This window comes from Stegastes partitus, unplaced genomic scaffold, assembly GCF_000690725.1.
Source record: "Stegastes partitus isolate 25-593 unplaced genomic scaffold, Stegastes_partitus-1.0.2 Scaffold894, whole genome shotgun sequence".
Taxonomy (NCBI): domain Eukaryota; kingdom Metazoa; phylum Chordata; class Actinopteri; family Pomacentridae; genus Stegastes; species Stegastes partitus.
In genome coordinates this window covers 289,367-304,548 of record NW_007578625.1, presented here as the reverse complement: position 1 = coordinate 304,548, position 15,182 = coordinate 289,367, and the positions used below count along the sequence as shown (strand labels likewise).

Here is a 15,182-nt window from a genome sequence, read left to right as displayed (position 1 = left end):
ACGGACTTTTTCAGTTTTGTTAAATTACAGCAATAAATGAGTAAAGTCAATTTTTAAAAAAGTGTGAGAAATCAGTATTTTTGGGTTGTTTTTTTTTTTTTTTGCAACATTTACCTATGAATTTATAGATTATCTTTATGTATTCAAATCTGCAAAAAATATTCTATTGCATATAGAGATATTTTTGATATTTCTGATATTTTTATTTTTATTTTTTTTACAGATTTTTTCTATTTTTTCTATTTTGTTTGATTACAGATATCTATTAAAATCACAATAAAACAAATACAAAATAAATACAAGTATTAATTTACACATTAAACTTTTTTTTTTTTTTTACTGTATTCAGATCTGAAAAATAAATTCATTTTACACATATTTTTTAAACTCTCTTTTGTTAATTCCAGATCATATCGAGTGAATTCACAGAAGAAGAAGAAAAAAAACAAGTGTATTAATTTCTATGTATTACTATAGTTGTTATTACTGGTGATGCGCCTCCCAGTAAACACTTCCTGGTGATGAAAACAACACAACCAGTAAACAGCGAGACTTACATGGAGGCGTTGGCCGACAGAGGGCCACCAGACCCGGTGATGTAACAGCAGCTCCTGGAGAACCAGAGATAGGGAACACACACAGGGACGTCTCACTCTGACGCTTACATCCAAAATCACAGCAAGAGTGACTTTTTTGTTCAACACTTATTTCCATTAATGAAATATCATTATTGTTATTATTATTATACAAATAACACACTCAGGACTGTGTGAATCTGACCTTTGGGCTCAAACTACCAGTGAAAACACTGACAATACATCCATTTATGTTCTATTTTTTATTTTGAACTGTGAAGGAAAAAAACATTTGTCACTGAAATAAGTTGAAATTGACTAAAGTAATAATAAATAAAAAATTAATAATGAAAATCATGACATTGCTTTTGAATTGTGGTTCAACAGAAATATTAAAAAAAGAAAGAAAGAAAGAAAGAAAGCATGATGGGACCTTTATATTAACATTTAGTTGAACAACCCTTTGAGCCAATCAGGTGTTTTCTGGAACTCTCAGTCAGACGTCTGCACCTGTCGACAGTTATTCTGGTTTCACTGCCCATCAGCAAAGTGCTCTGATTAGTCCAGGTCAGTTTTGTTTTTTTAGAATTACTCTTTTCAACCACAATTGAAAAGCAACGTCTTATTTCACTAAATTACAATTTAGCAAATTTTTATTTATTATTACTTTTTTCAGTTTCTACTAATTTGAGTGACTTTTGTGAATTTTTCCTTTTCTTTAATGGAAGGGTCTGAATACATTTGAGGACGACTGTATATAATCTGAGTTCATTAGTGATATAATCTGGGTTAGTTGGTGATGTAATCCAAGTTAATTAGTGATTTAACCTCCACTGGTAGAGTCACTGATGTATATTTGTATAATTTACCAGTAAACAGACGTTGTCCTTGCAGCAGCAGCAGCAGCACCAGCCTCTCTCTGGTCTTGTCTCAGCCTCTTGGTGCTCGCTTTCCTCCACACAGTGACGCCTCCTCCCTCCCTCCCTCCACGCGACGATCTCCGCTCCGCCCAGCCTCAGCACCAGCATCCTTCAGTCCGCACCAGCATCACCACGAACCATGACGGAGACGAGGCCTCGGTGATCCGGACCCGCTTCTCGCTGCGGTCCGTTATGTCTTTGCTGCTCCTCTCGCCATGCCCGCCGCCGCCCGTCGCTGCCCGCCGCCGCCGCCGCTGCTGCTGCTCCTGCCGTCGCTGCTTCTGATCCGGTGCCTGGATGGGGCGCCGAGAGCCGCGGAGGAGGGCGGCGGCCTGCCCGGGGACAATGGCCTCAGAGCCGCGGTGGGAGAACCGTCCGGTACCGGACTGCCGGGCCTGTCGGCTCTGGTCGCAGGTAAAGAGAAAGCAGGATTGTTGTTGGAGAAAATGGAAATGAGCTGCAGAGGAGGCAGAAGTGACTCATTTCTTTATTCCTGTCACTGGCTGTTGTTTAGGATCCACTCATTAAACTGTAAAGATGAAAACACGGCAGCTGCACAGAGAAGCAGCCAAAGTGGAAATAAAAGAGTAAATAAATCAGAGCAGCTCTCTGGATGAGCGGCTCGTTAAAGCATCCAGCTGCTGTGACAGGAGCAGGATGGAGGATGTGGAGGTTTGTGAGCAGGTGATGGACTCATGTCCTGAAGCTGCTCATCAACATGTTCTGATCCAGTCAGCCTCCTGGAGGAAACTCTGACCACATAGACAACACTGCAGCTATCAGGTCACTACAGCTGTTTGCATCTTGACCTCCTTTAACTTGGTCACATATTGTGATGCTCCTGAGTGAACTGTAGAAATGAACTTTTCAAAAAGGTACACAAACAAACAAACAAGGTACTATTAGTTTACAGATTCAGTAAAAAAAAAAATACAGTGTAATCTGAGGTTCAAACACTGTAACAGAACAAAAGACAATTTTTAAAATACAGATTTTTGATGTGGACATTATTTACAGTTTAACAGTCAACGTGTTGATTTTTAAAAAATATATTTTACGAGATATCTATAATTATTGAACAAAAACAGGTGAAAAGGTGGATTTACATTTTTTTTTCTTGTTATTTACTTTTTTTATTATGTATTTACTACATAATTTTATTTAAATTTTATTTTAATTTAAATTTGATAAAATGTGATGCATGTAAATTTAAAAAAAAATATTTATAGTAATAAAAAAAAGTAAAATGAAAACTAAAACAGTCTGAAACTGTATAAAATGTAAAATTATGGATGTTTTTCCTATTTCCAAATTATTCTGTTTAATCGTGGACAGACTGAAACATTTTGCTTTTTTAAAACAGTAAAATGAAATTATTTAAAAAAAAAAAAAGACCAAAAAATAAATAAATAAAATTTGTTTAAAAAAAAAAAAGACCAAAAAATAAATAAATAAAATTGGTAAAATCCTATAATGTCCAAAAATTGTAAAAATAGAAATTTTTAAAAATTGTGGAAATATTGGCAAATATCTGTAAAACTGATATTTTTTAAGCTGATGTAAATATAATAATATACTGTAATTTTACTTTTAAATGTTGCAAAAATTACATTAAAATCATAAAAATACAGATTTTTCATGTGAACATTATTTACATGTTTTTTTTAATGGTTAATGTTTTTATGAATTTGTGTGATTTTACTAGTTATTGTCTAATTTAACAAAACAATCTGTAAAATAACAGTAAATTGCTTAAAAAACAACATTACATGAATAGACATTTGAAGCTGTTGATATCTTTACCAGCTGACGGTATCTCATGTGATCCATCACACGCTTTAAATCTATTACAATGTGAATATTGAGCTAAAGCTTCAAAACATTATACAGCAAATCACAAAATTTGTTAGAAAAATCAGATATTTTCCCCAAATTGCTCAATTGAAGGCTCCTTAAAAGGCAGAAGCTTTGTCTTTAAGAGTTTCCTAAAGCCTCCTGTGATGCTGCTGGATGAGAAGAAACGCTGCAGTGGAGCTTTTTCCTCGCTGCTGCTGTCACTTGGTTTTGATGCATTTTTCATTCTCGCTGCCTCATCACTTTTTCATGGCGAGGGAAAGGTTAGCGAGGACGCGGCCGTTCTGAGCACGTGCAGAGACACTGGAACCGCTCAGAAATGAACTCCGACAACGTTTTGTTTTCTGACCCTGCAGAGCCCCAGTTCGCCCTGAAGGTTCTGGTCAGAGACCTGGTGACCCGCCAGCCGCTGCCCGGCGCCTCGGTGGACGTCTACCTGAACCACACCCTGAGGAGTTCTGCCCAAACCGGGCCCAGAGGGGAGGCTCTGCTCTGGGTGGCCTACAGCCCGGGCCTCAGTCTGACCCTGCTGGGCCACATGGAGGGCTACGTCCCGAACCCGCTGCCCTGGAGCACCACCAAGAGGCCGAGTGAGTCAGCGAGAAACAGATCCAGTTCTGAACCCTGAGCAGGAGATAAATAGGCTGAAATACTGCGGTTACCACCCTAACGTGGTATTTATGGTGTCAATTGAACTGATTAGTTCAAATATTAAGGATTAAAAGCCAACAAATTTACATAAAGTTCATCAGACTAAAACAAAATCTACAGAAAACTTATTGCTAGTTTGGATTCTAAGCAGTTTTGGGGTGTTTTTCTTTTCTCTGTCGCATTTTTTACTTACTGTTTGCTCATTTTCCTCTGCAGTATGAATAGTTGTAGAAATAACATAAATCAGAACAGAGAGTTGACTTTCTCTGGTTATGTATTTGACCAAAACTGAAACAAACCTGGACTCAACATGCACAACAAATAGTGGGAAAAACAACTTTTCTACATGTTTAAATGGCTTTTGGATGCTCTCAGTGATCTTAGTATTTTAGTTTTATAATTACAAACAGACGATCTTATCAACTAGTTCTACTTTGTTCTTGGTTTTTACACTATTTTATTTTCTTTAAGTAATTTCTGTTGGTCATTTTTAGTTCATTTTTACAGAATCTAAACAGTTCATTTCTAATCTATTTTCTAAATGAGACACAAAGTAAAGTTAGGCAGGACGGATCGGTTCTCTTTCTGTTGCTGCAGAAATTTACTCAACATTAAAAATCCTCCTAATTCTTGGTGAGGAAACAGACAAAGACATTTTAATTTCGATTAAATATTACTATTTGAGGCTTAGATGTGGTCAGTTTTCAAGCTATGATCAGTTCAAACACCATCAGAGAAGTGAAAACCTGCAGATTTATTCTGCTTTTACAGCTTCTCGCTCTCGTCTTTTCAGTGATTTATTCTACAAATAACAAAAACAAGTCACCTGACGTGTAGTTTTGGAGTTCAGAGGGATGAAACACCAGAATTAAAGGAGGGTTTAGCAGGCTGTGATGCCGTTTATAGGCACTTATTTACAATAATGTCAGCACAGTCTGCTCACACACTCTCATATCTGCATTATTTATGGTCATTATAGATTAATGAAGTGTCTGCGAACAGCTCGTCTCTGAGGTTTGTTCGTGATGAAGCAGTTTATGTTTGCAGCGTGTAACCCAACGCTGTGGTCATTCCATCGACTGTTTGTGCAGCAGCAGCGTTGGAGGCACGCGTCTGCCTCGGTGTCTTTGTCCTGGACGAGGAGGGGGTTGGGGGCTGCCGGATGAAGGGGCTCCACTCTTTTGTCTGTTTGCTGTGAATGTGGCAGCAGGAGGCGGAGCTTCAGGGGAACAGGGAGCAGGTGTGATGCAGGAGAAAGATCAGGGATGGGGAAGAAAAACAGAGGCGAGAGCTGCTCCGCTTCGTCAGAGGCGCCTCCCTTTGTGCTGCTGAGCCAGAAAAACTACAACTCCAGCAGGGGCAGGCGGATAGCAGCGCCATCTGCTGGTGGAGCCGCACACTAGCTACCAAACAGAGAATAGAGGGAATGTGCTGCTGCTTAGCTCAGATTTAATCCAGAGTTTACTTGTTTTTTCATTCAGCACCCAAAATTGATGTTCTGGAAAATAATTTGACAGAATTTCATGTTTTCACACTTGGGACTTTTTTCTATTTCCACTCTCAAAACAAACTTGTGAAGCCATCTTAAAGCAGATAAGCCTCATATGTTGTTAAATTTGACCTGTGCAGGGTGTCCCCTGCCTTCGCCCTAAGTCGGCTGGGATAGACTCCAGCCCCCCTGCGACCCTAGTGAGGATTAAGCGGTGTATAGATAATAGATGGATGGATGGATGTTGATAAATTTCATCATGGAAGCAGCTGGTACCATTGAACATATAATAACAACACTGACTCCTATGAACACCTGTTTTTGTTTCCTACCAACGAGACCACATCAACATTTTATTCAAATTTTTAAAAAAAAAAATGGAACTTTGTCTTGCCATACTTGTCACACTTCAAATTCTGCTGATGTAAGAGCAGGGATCTCCAACTCTGGTCCTCGTGAGCTACTGTCCTGCAGGTTTTAGATGTTTCCGTACTGCAACACACCTGACTCAGGTTGATGGATCTCCAACTGTTAATGATCCATTAATTTGAGTCAGGTGTGTTGCAGTACGGAAACATCTAAAACCTGCAGGACAGTAGCTCACGAGGACCAGGATTGGACACCCCTAGTATAGACTGTTCAAGTCCTTCTAGACACCTTTGAGGCATCTTGGATAGGTCTTAACTCAAAATATTAAAAAATAAATAAATAGATATAGACCCTTGTCCTGCCATACTTGCAACAAATCAAATTCTCCTGATGCTAGAATCCTCAAAAGTTGGTGGAATGTTTATCAAAGGTTGTATTTTTAGTAGGAAATACAGATGCATCCATGTCACTTTTCTCAATTTTCAAGGGCCAATAATGAAAACTGTGTCCTTCTGAGGCCAACATGACTTCATCTAATGTGTGACGTCATTTTAAGGGTTCAATATCTTTCATGAAATGCGGTGAAGAAAGAGACAGAATGTTTTCTGGCAGATCTGAATGACTGAGTGGCTCCAGCAGAGGACATATTTTTAATTATTGGAAATTGAAAGTGCAAAAATGTTTAAATAAGGACAGTATTTCCTGCTAAAAATACAGCCTTTGGTCGACATTTCAAACACATCTGAGGCTTCAAGCATCAGTGCGATTTCATTTGTGGTAAGTATGACAAAGCAAAGGGCCATTTTTTGGCTATTTTGACAGAATGATGATGTGGATTCATTCGTGAGAGCACAAAAACTGGTGTTCATAGGGTTTATATGTTGTGATTATAGGTGCAAAGCTGCTTCCATGTTGTCTTCATGTTGAAATTTAACAGCATATGAGACAGAATTTGCCTTGAAATGGCTTCATTGGTTCGTTTTTGAGGGCAAAAATAGAAACATTTGAGAAATTCTCAAAACTTAGCCAAAATATTTCATAGAACTTTGTTTTGAACCCCAAATAACAAACAAGTAAACTAAATTTAAATCAGTGCAGCAACACCACAGTCTGAAATGCCTCAGCGTGTCCTCACTTGTTCTCTCTGCCTGATGCTGTTTTTAATATTTTAAACCATTTGTCTTCCTTTCAAAGGCTGAAACCATAAACTGGATGAACTCTTTTCATGTTTTCCATCATTAACGGTGACTCTTCTCTGTGAAGAAGCTTGATTATTGTGTATTTGTAGTTATAACTGGATTAAAGTGGCAGCATTTGTGTCTGATTGCGACCTTCTGCTTGTTCTCCTCCAGTTTTCTCTGCGGTGACGCTGCTGCTGCTTCCTCACAGTCAGGGAAACATCTGGCTGTTCGAAGACTCGGTTCTCATCACCAGGAAGTTACCTGGTGAGTTCACATATGTTGCAAATGCAACACGTATTAAATTCATTCAAGCAGAAACACTAAAAGTTAAATTATAGACATAAAAGAGTCCAGATTCACCCTGATCGTCTTGTTTTCACAGACAGCTCCTCCCAACCCAAAGTGAAGTTTCCCAAGAACCTCCTGACCATCCCTGATAAAAGCAACATCTCCTCGGTGACGGCGTTCCTGACGGTGCCACAGCGCCACCTGGCCAAGGACTGCGCCAACTGCACGCAAGGAATCATCAGCAACAAATCAGGTGGACATGAGGATGACAGTAAATCCAGAACACAGGGTCGAGGTTAATTTCTGCATCGGTATAGAGAGGAGGGAAAAGGGTACAGCTAAACAACGAGATGCCTAACTGTAGCTAAAACTAAGGTAGATTAAATGTAAATTGGATCTGCCTTGGTAAGTTCATCTATAAAAACAATTAAAATCACCAAATGTACAACATCCGTCTGCTAGTAACTGTAACAACAGAAAGTTTTGTCTGATTTTTGACTTTCTGAGAGTCCTTGAATTATTTACATGTAACGTGCTGCTCTGTGCCACATGAAAATCACTTTATTCTACATGTCTCATTTAAAAATTCCCCCCAAATTAGCAGTTTTTCTAAAACCAGATTCTGTAAAAAGCAAAGAATTCTGCACTTTTCAGCCCAACAATGAAGCCGTGACTGGCTCAACAGTCAGATGACAAAAATTCAGAGAGTTTTCAGCTGAACTGCAGGCTGCCTTTAGACGGAACAAACAGGAGACACGTATAGAAGCAAATTAAAGATACAGATAATTGTAAAGTATGTGCAGTAACCACTTATTTGTAGTTCTAGTACCACCTGTGGACACATGTGACAGGAGCAAAAAAACAACTAGAAACTGGACTTGAGAGAGTTCAGGTTGAAGTGACTTTACTCTTTATCTAGAGAATCTCCTGAGCAGTTTTTAAAGAACCTGGAAGATGTTTAATCCAAAATAAAGAGAAGATGTTCATTCATATTTAGGGAGAGGGAGCAGATACATGATGCCTCACTGTAAAGAGTTTGTTCAAAAGTGGTCTTGATGGGAGATTGAAACTACTAAAGTGTAATTTTCTGACCTTTGCAGTGCTCAGGAGCATCGAGCTGAAGGCGGTGGCGGCCGTCAGCGTCCTGCTGTACTCCGGAGGGGAGGAGCTCCAGGTCCGAGGTCCGATCCAGATCAGCCTGCCGCTGGGACACAACACACACCTGAGGGCCTCGGACACTGTCCCGGCCTGGACCTTCAACCTGAAGACAGGTACGAAACACAACCACAGGGGAGCAGAGCACGAAATGACAGCAAGTACAGCAGGTTAAAGTCATGTCTGTGCTGTGTGAAGGTGCCTGGGAGAACCAGGGTCTGGGAATAGTGAAAACAGCCGGTGATGAGCTGGTTTGGACTTACACTGCCTCACATCTGGGCTACTGGATCGCTGCCCCGCTGCCCTCATCCAGAGGTACCTCATCTGCCTTCTCGAACACAGAAACATGCTGCTTGGTACTTGTCGGCTTACACGTTTTATCTTTCAGATTATCTCGGACATGGAGGCTCTCTGGAGTTCTTATCGTACCACACCTACCTGCTGATTGGGATTCTGGGAGGAACCCTGGCTGTAGTGATCGGACTTCTTTCCTTGCTGCTGTGTCACTGCGGGTAAGACATCTCAGAAAATATCCCTCTCTGAGACTGAGTTTAGTCAAGTCTTTGTTATTTATACAGCACATTTAAAAGCATCCCAGTAGAGAAGCAAGAACTAAACAAGTCAAATGCAGTTCAGGCACAACCCTCTGAGTTTATGTCTCATGTCACAGCTGTCTTAGCCTCAGTTACAATGAGAAACACAGAATTTTTAGTTTTTCACTGAATCTGGTTCGACTAAAGAGTTTATTGCACAATTTTTGTACACTTTCTGGCTGATAGAATCCTTCATGTTTTCAAAGATACCATGACTTTCAAACCTGTTCACGGGTTTTGGGTTTCAGCAGGTTAAACCAAGACTATCTACAGAGGAGCAAACTGATTATTTTTCTTACAAATAAAAAGTGTAATCCAAACACAATAAGCCTTTTGTGGTCACAGTGGCAGCAGCTTTACAGTGTCGCTTTAAAGATGTCTTTCCCTTACAACAGTCCTATCTGTCCTCATGAGGTTTTGTTTTTCGTACAGAAGCTCTCGTCGGGAGCCCAGGAGGAGACGAGCGAGATTTTCCAAACTCACGGTGGTGAAAAAAGACCAAACCACCTCCACCCACATGGAGGAGGGTTTGTTGTTCCGATCAGGCGACACCAGTCTCGCCTCCTGCAGCGTCCAGTGTGAACCTTCATCCACGCCGAGGCACAAAGCCAACTACAACATCTACGTGGAGGATCCGGGGGGTCGAACCGGCGCTCCTCTCTACGAGAACATCGCCTCGGATCGGATGAAGGGCTCCCAGCCGCCGCCTCACTACATCAACAGCGAAGAGGTGGCTCGGCTCAGGGAGAAGTCGGAGCAGAACCGGGCCAACATGAACACTGACAGCTTCTTTCAGGATAAGCTGGTTCACATCTACAACCAGCCGGTGGCCATTATTCAGGCTCCGGAGCTTTTCGGTGCTCAGGAGCAGCACAAGTCGGCCACGTTTCCCCGCAACGGGGTCGAGTACGACGCCCACTCAGAGCCTGCGAGCAAAGACAGCTACACCCAGACTCTACCCAAAGTCCCTCACCACCACTCCCAGGGTGGCAGCAGCCCCCAGCAGAGCAGCCAGGATGACCCCCAGCCTCTGGAGACGCCTCCCCAGGGTCAGGGCCCGAACGCCGGGGTGTGGGGGCGCTACAGCAACCTGCTGGAATCCTCCGTCTCTGTTCCCGGGACTCTGAATGAGGCGGCCGGTATGGAGGCCTTCAGCAGCGGGCATGGCGTGCCCAGCGAGCTGCAGGGGATTTCAGAGCGCACCTTGCTGGAGCTGACTCGCGGTAAGTCTCACCCAAGGGCCTGGTTCGTCTCCTTGGACGGCAAGCCGGCCGCTCAGGTTCGCCACTCCATCATCGAGCTGCAGAGCCGCCACCGGCCGCCGAGCAGCAACGACACCAGCCTGGACTCGGGGGTGGACATGAACGAGCCCCAGCAGAACATCCGGGAGACGGAGCGTGACCGGCCTTCGATCAGGGCGTCTTCGCTGCAGCACCACAGCCGAGGACGGTACGAAGAGCAGGACCTGAGCAGCAGCGAGAGCGGCACCACGGCCACCTGCACGCCAGAAGACCCCTCCCTGAGGAACATTTTAGACGGGAGCAGCGGGGCTATTCCCAACATTCCCGAAGAACGGGATGGGATGGATACGTCCAGCGCTCAGGAGGACAGCGAGTCCAGGGGGACGCCGCCTCCACGGCGCCTGAGGAAGGTGAGGGAGAAGGGGAAGACGGAAAAGAGGAGCGCCAAGCACGTCCGCGAGGGCCGACCTCTGACCAAGAGGAGTTAGAGTTAAAGCAGTGAGACAAGCAGTTCAGTTATCAGTTAAACATCTCATTAACCGTTTATTGAGTAATCCGAATACGGTCGCTCCGTCTCAAATCATCAGATTTTCAGAACAGTTTCTGCTCAACCGTCACAGATTTGCCTGAAATTGTTGTAGCGTAAAATATCAATATTTGTAGCAATATTGCCAAAATTATAGCTTGATGAGTCAAATGCTGTCTGAGATAAACATCTTTTTTAAGATGACTTAACCCCATCCACCAACTTCAGCAGGTTTTCCTCGTGTTAAAATTTGAGGCTCTTTAAACAACAATTTCTCAGGAACTATTCAAAATAAAATCCTGTCATTTCTCATCATGTCACTGATTCAGAATCTGCCATATTGGACAAGTAAATTAATAGTAAACTTTATTTTACTTGGATCAGACTATCTACTATTTTGTTTATTTATGTGACCAAGTATTTTATTTTAAAAGTATTTTAGACATTTTGTTCTGTATTATTGCGACATGCAGATACAAATGGTTCAGAAACATCACTTGCTGAATTTTGCATTATCACATTTTTTAGTTAATTTGTGCTTAAATATGGGACTTTTAATGACGGCTTCAAATTTTTTTCAGATTTCAACTCACCCAGAATCAGACATTATTTGACCTACTTGTCCAGCATATCAGAATCATAACATAACGGCCTTCTATCGGCTTTTATCTTTAATAGTTCCCATGATACTGTTGTTCAAACAGCCTCATATTTCAATGTGCGAGTAAAGTGCTTTGGAAACTGCTTGGTACATCTAATTGAAATTTCACAGATACCATTTTAAATATCCATAATTTATGATAAAGAAAAAGTTTCACGCACATCAGCAATGGTCGAGCAGAAGGCCTTTGATGATTCAAGATGGAACAACCCAATTAGTTCTAACTACTTGTGTTCACACAGGCATTGTTGTTGTTGTTGAGTTATGTGATTGTACAACTTTGCCAAAGAATGCATAAGCTAATTTAAGAAATAAAGCAGGATCTGTGTCGCGTAAAAGCATCATGTAGCTGTTGTTAGACACCATATGTTCACTCGTTCTCCCGAATCTGAAGATCACCAGCGAGATTCTTCACAGCAAATGTCCGTGTGAACACGATGTCCCACAGTCCCCAGTGCTGGCATTATAGAGGGTGCCTTCTTGCTAGAGCCCGACCGATACTGGACTTTTGGCGCCGACAGCAATTTTAGGTGGACTAAATTCTGAGATATTGGCTGATATTGTTTATATTTAGTAGAGTTATGTTGCAGAGTTAGGACAAACGATGGGGTCATTGATTGTGTAATGCATTGCTTGAAGTTAATAAAGTAGTTGGCGACTTACAATGAGGACACCGCTTGGCTCCGCACCACTGTCAGCTCAGCTACATGTGCTGCAGAGCATTTTAAACAGAGTTGGAGCTGCTCTTCTGGACAAACTATGAAGATTTCGAAATTACCCTAAGCATCTTTTTCTGCATTGTGTTCCGTAAAAGAACGTTTTCATGTCGTTGCATATCGGACTACAAATCCGGCGATACCGATATATCTGGGACAGGCCATAATCGCAACCCTATATCGGTCGGGCTCTACTCCTTACTGCCTGTATTCATGAAATAGATTACATAAAGGCACAGTATTTGTCTATAATTAGTAAAAATCTGGTGAGTTTGCAGGATGGACACAGATACAGGTACTATGTGTAGTGCACTTATCCTCACCACAAATGCCTGCTGTAAATTAAATAACAAAGAAGCTTTCCCGATTTGCAGTGTTCACATCTTGTTGTGATCACACGGTCTCGCTTTACTTAAAAAAAAAAAAAGAAAAGAAAAGAAAAAAAAGAGGCTCTGGGTTTTGTTGACAACTAATCTGAATGTGAGTTAAACAATTTAGCTGCAACTTTCCAAATCCAACCCTGGACTCTGATGGATTTTGGAGTAAAGCATTGATGTACATTGTAAAGCTAAGCTGCCATTTTGAAGTTCACACCTGATATTCAAGGTTTTAAGAATGCATGAAAATGAATGTTTCTTTGTGTGTATGAACACCGTAGAGCTGACATTGTCATAGCTGTTAGATTAAATGGTGACTGAGTTTTTCCATTTTACTGTCTCGTCTAGAGGAGACTCAGCGTTGTACACTAAGCTGCGAGTAAATACAACTTTAAGCCACATCCTTGGATACCACACGACCTGACACTAAAACATGGCATGATGTGTTTGATGGGATTCAACGACGACGATTTTTAATTTAGGAAGTTTGAATCCTTTTGTTTACTGTTTCATGCATTATTACTGTATTTTCTTTTTGATAAGTGGGCATCTTGTCATGTAACACCACACGGTTGGTGCCTTGGAGATCTGCTTTTAGCTGTACCTCTTGATATTGGTTATAGCAAAAGTATACGGCATGACCACAGGATTACTGTTTTTTACCAAGAGATGTGACAAAAAATATGGTTTGAAACAGATTTTTCAATTCAGAGTGAGGTATTTGGTCATACGGTCCACAGAATAGCGATATTTAGCTCAAAGTCTTTGTACAGGTTGGTGAGATGTTTGGTTAGCTAGTCAACCACTTTGGTCCAGACAGAAATATATATTTACTGATTTTGCACAGACACTCGTGTATCCTAATGACACCGACCACTTCCTCTAAGGTCTGGGTATCATCGGATCATCTAGAATTCATTTGTAATTAAACAAAAAAACGTATCTCTCTTCTTTGTTTCAAAACCAACAAAAATCCCAAAAACGTTTTAATTGTTGGATTAAAAAAAACAAAGCAGCGATCAAATACAGTTTTTTTTTTAAAGCTACAAATGAATGAAGGAATCTCTGATGATACTCAGACCCTCTAATGCCACCATGAGGTTTGTGGTTTTGAGTTGATTTCTCAGTGATGGATTGAAGCGTACATTCCCGTTCCTCTCAGGATAAACTCTTAATAACTTTGTTGATCCCTTAACTTTTCATCCGGCACCATCATTAAGTCCAAATTTTACCTGTTTGATTCTTTACTTTATGACTAAATAGCTGCAGAACTAATGACATTCCCGTCAGCCTCAGCTGTACTTTGTGGTTAGCGCTAACTTGCATGTTAGCATGCTAACACGCTGGAATAAGATTTGGGAACATAGCAAACATATACGTGCTCAGCATGTTAGAACTGTCATCGTGTTCATCTTAGCACGGTGACGTGAGCCTTTAGCTCAAAGCACAGCGGTGTCTGTGTGCGGCCTTATAGACCTGCTAGAATAGCTATACACGCTTCAACTTTTAACAAATGTTTATACAAAAAAGTATTTTACTTAGTAAAAATGTCAAACAATAAGACCACATGCACGTCTGCCTTTCATATCTGTCCTTTACTGACACGGCAGCTTCTGCTCCAAGCTAAATAAAGCACATCACATCATGCAGTATACAACAGTATGCAACCCCTGTGCAATATCACATCGATGTCAAATGATTGTAAACTCTTTTACTTGTCAATAATTGCATTATTTCTAAGTTGAACAGTGGGGTGGTTCCACTCATGCAGCCCCGTATCATCACACTCCCACCTCAGGACGATGCATTCAATGTGGTGGTCCTGACCAGGTTCACATACTGGATCCCATCTGAGCCCAACAAATTTATCTTGGTCTTATCGCGACCATAGAATGTGCCCCAGGCTTCTTTTAATGTTCTTTAGAAAAAACAATCTTGTAGTTTTGTTTCAGTGGTTAATATCTTGATGTGATGAAGCGTCCCTCACACCACCACGTCTGAAGCCGGCGTCATACTGTGGACTCAGGTTGCAGCTCTGATTAGTGGTACTACTGCACCTTCTAAACCTTCTAAACCTTCTGCTGCTTTACACATATTTAGTTGCTCATTGATTGTCCTGTATCCTTATCCAGCTTTGTAAAGTCTCGCTATCAAATGTTTCAGTTCTTCTGACAATTGTTTTCCACATGTAGCCATGATGCAGACGTGCAGACACAACCCACAGGTTTTTGATTCAGAGAAAATAATCTCCTGTTCAGCTTGTTATTGAGCAGGGATACGGTTTTAAATCATTTGACATTTAAGTGATTTCACGCAGGGGGAGCGCTCACTTCTGCTGTAGACTGTACTCACACCTTGCAACTGCATTGGCACACAACATTCATAGAAGTTTCCTACAAGAATCTCAACGATACAATACTGCAAACTGATGAACCGTGACAATATTCCACCACAGGAAAGCCGTTAAGCTAGCAATATTTCCAGTGAATTTAAAATTTAAGACGATTTTGCCATATTTAGTCTTCCATAGCGCTACTGCTGTTACATTTTGTCACTGACGTATGCGGTTTGATTCTGTACATTCAT

The 15,182-nt window shown here is 41.3% G+C and overlaps 1 protein-coding gene across 1 annotated transcript; it reads left to right on the top strand.

Moving 5' to 3' along the window:
• The first annotated feature begins 1,710 nt into the window (after nt 1–1,710).
• fam171b (family with sequence similarity 171 member B) lies at nt 1,711–10,804 on the top strand. Its single transcript, XM_008293552.1, has 8 exons — nt 1,711–1,909; nt 3,706–3,939; nt 7,211–7,303; nt 7,422–7,580; nt 8,428–8,598; nt 8,681–8,797; nt 8,871–8,994; nt 9,508–10,804. The coding sequence occupies exons 1-8, from the start codon at nt 1,711–1,713 to the stop codon at nt 10,802–10,804; spliced, it is 2,394 nt and encodes a 797-aa protein (XP_008291774.1).
• Nucleotides 10,805–15,182: the final 4,378 nt, after the last annotated feature.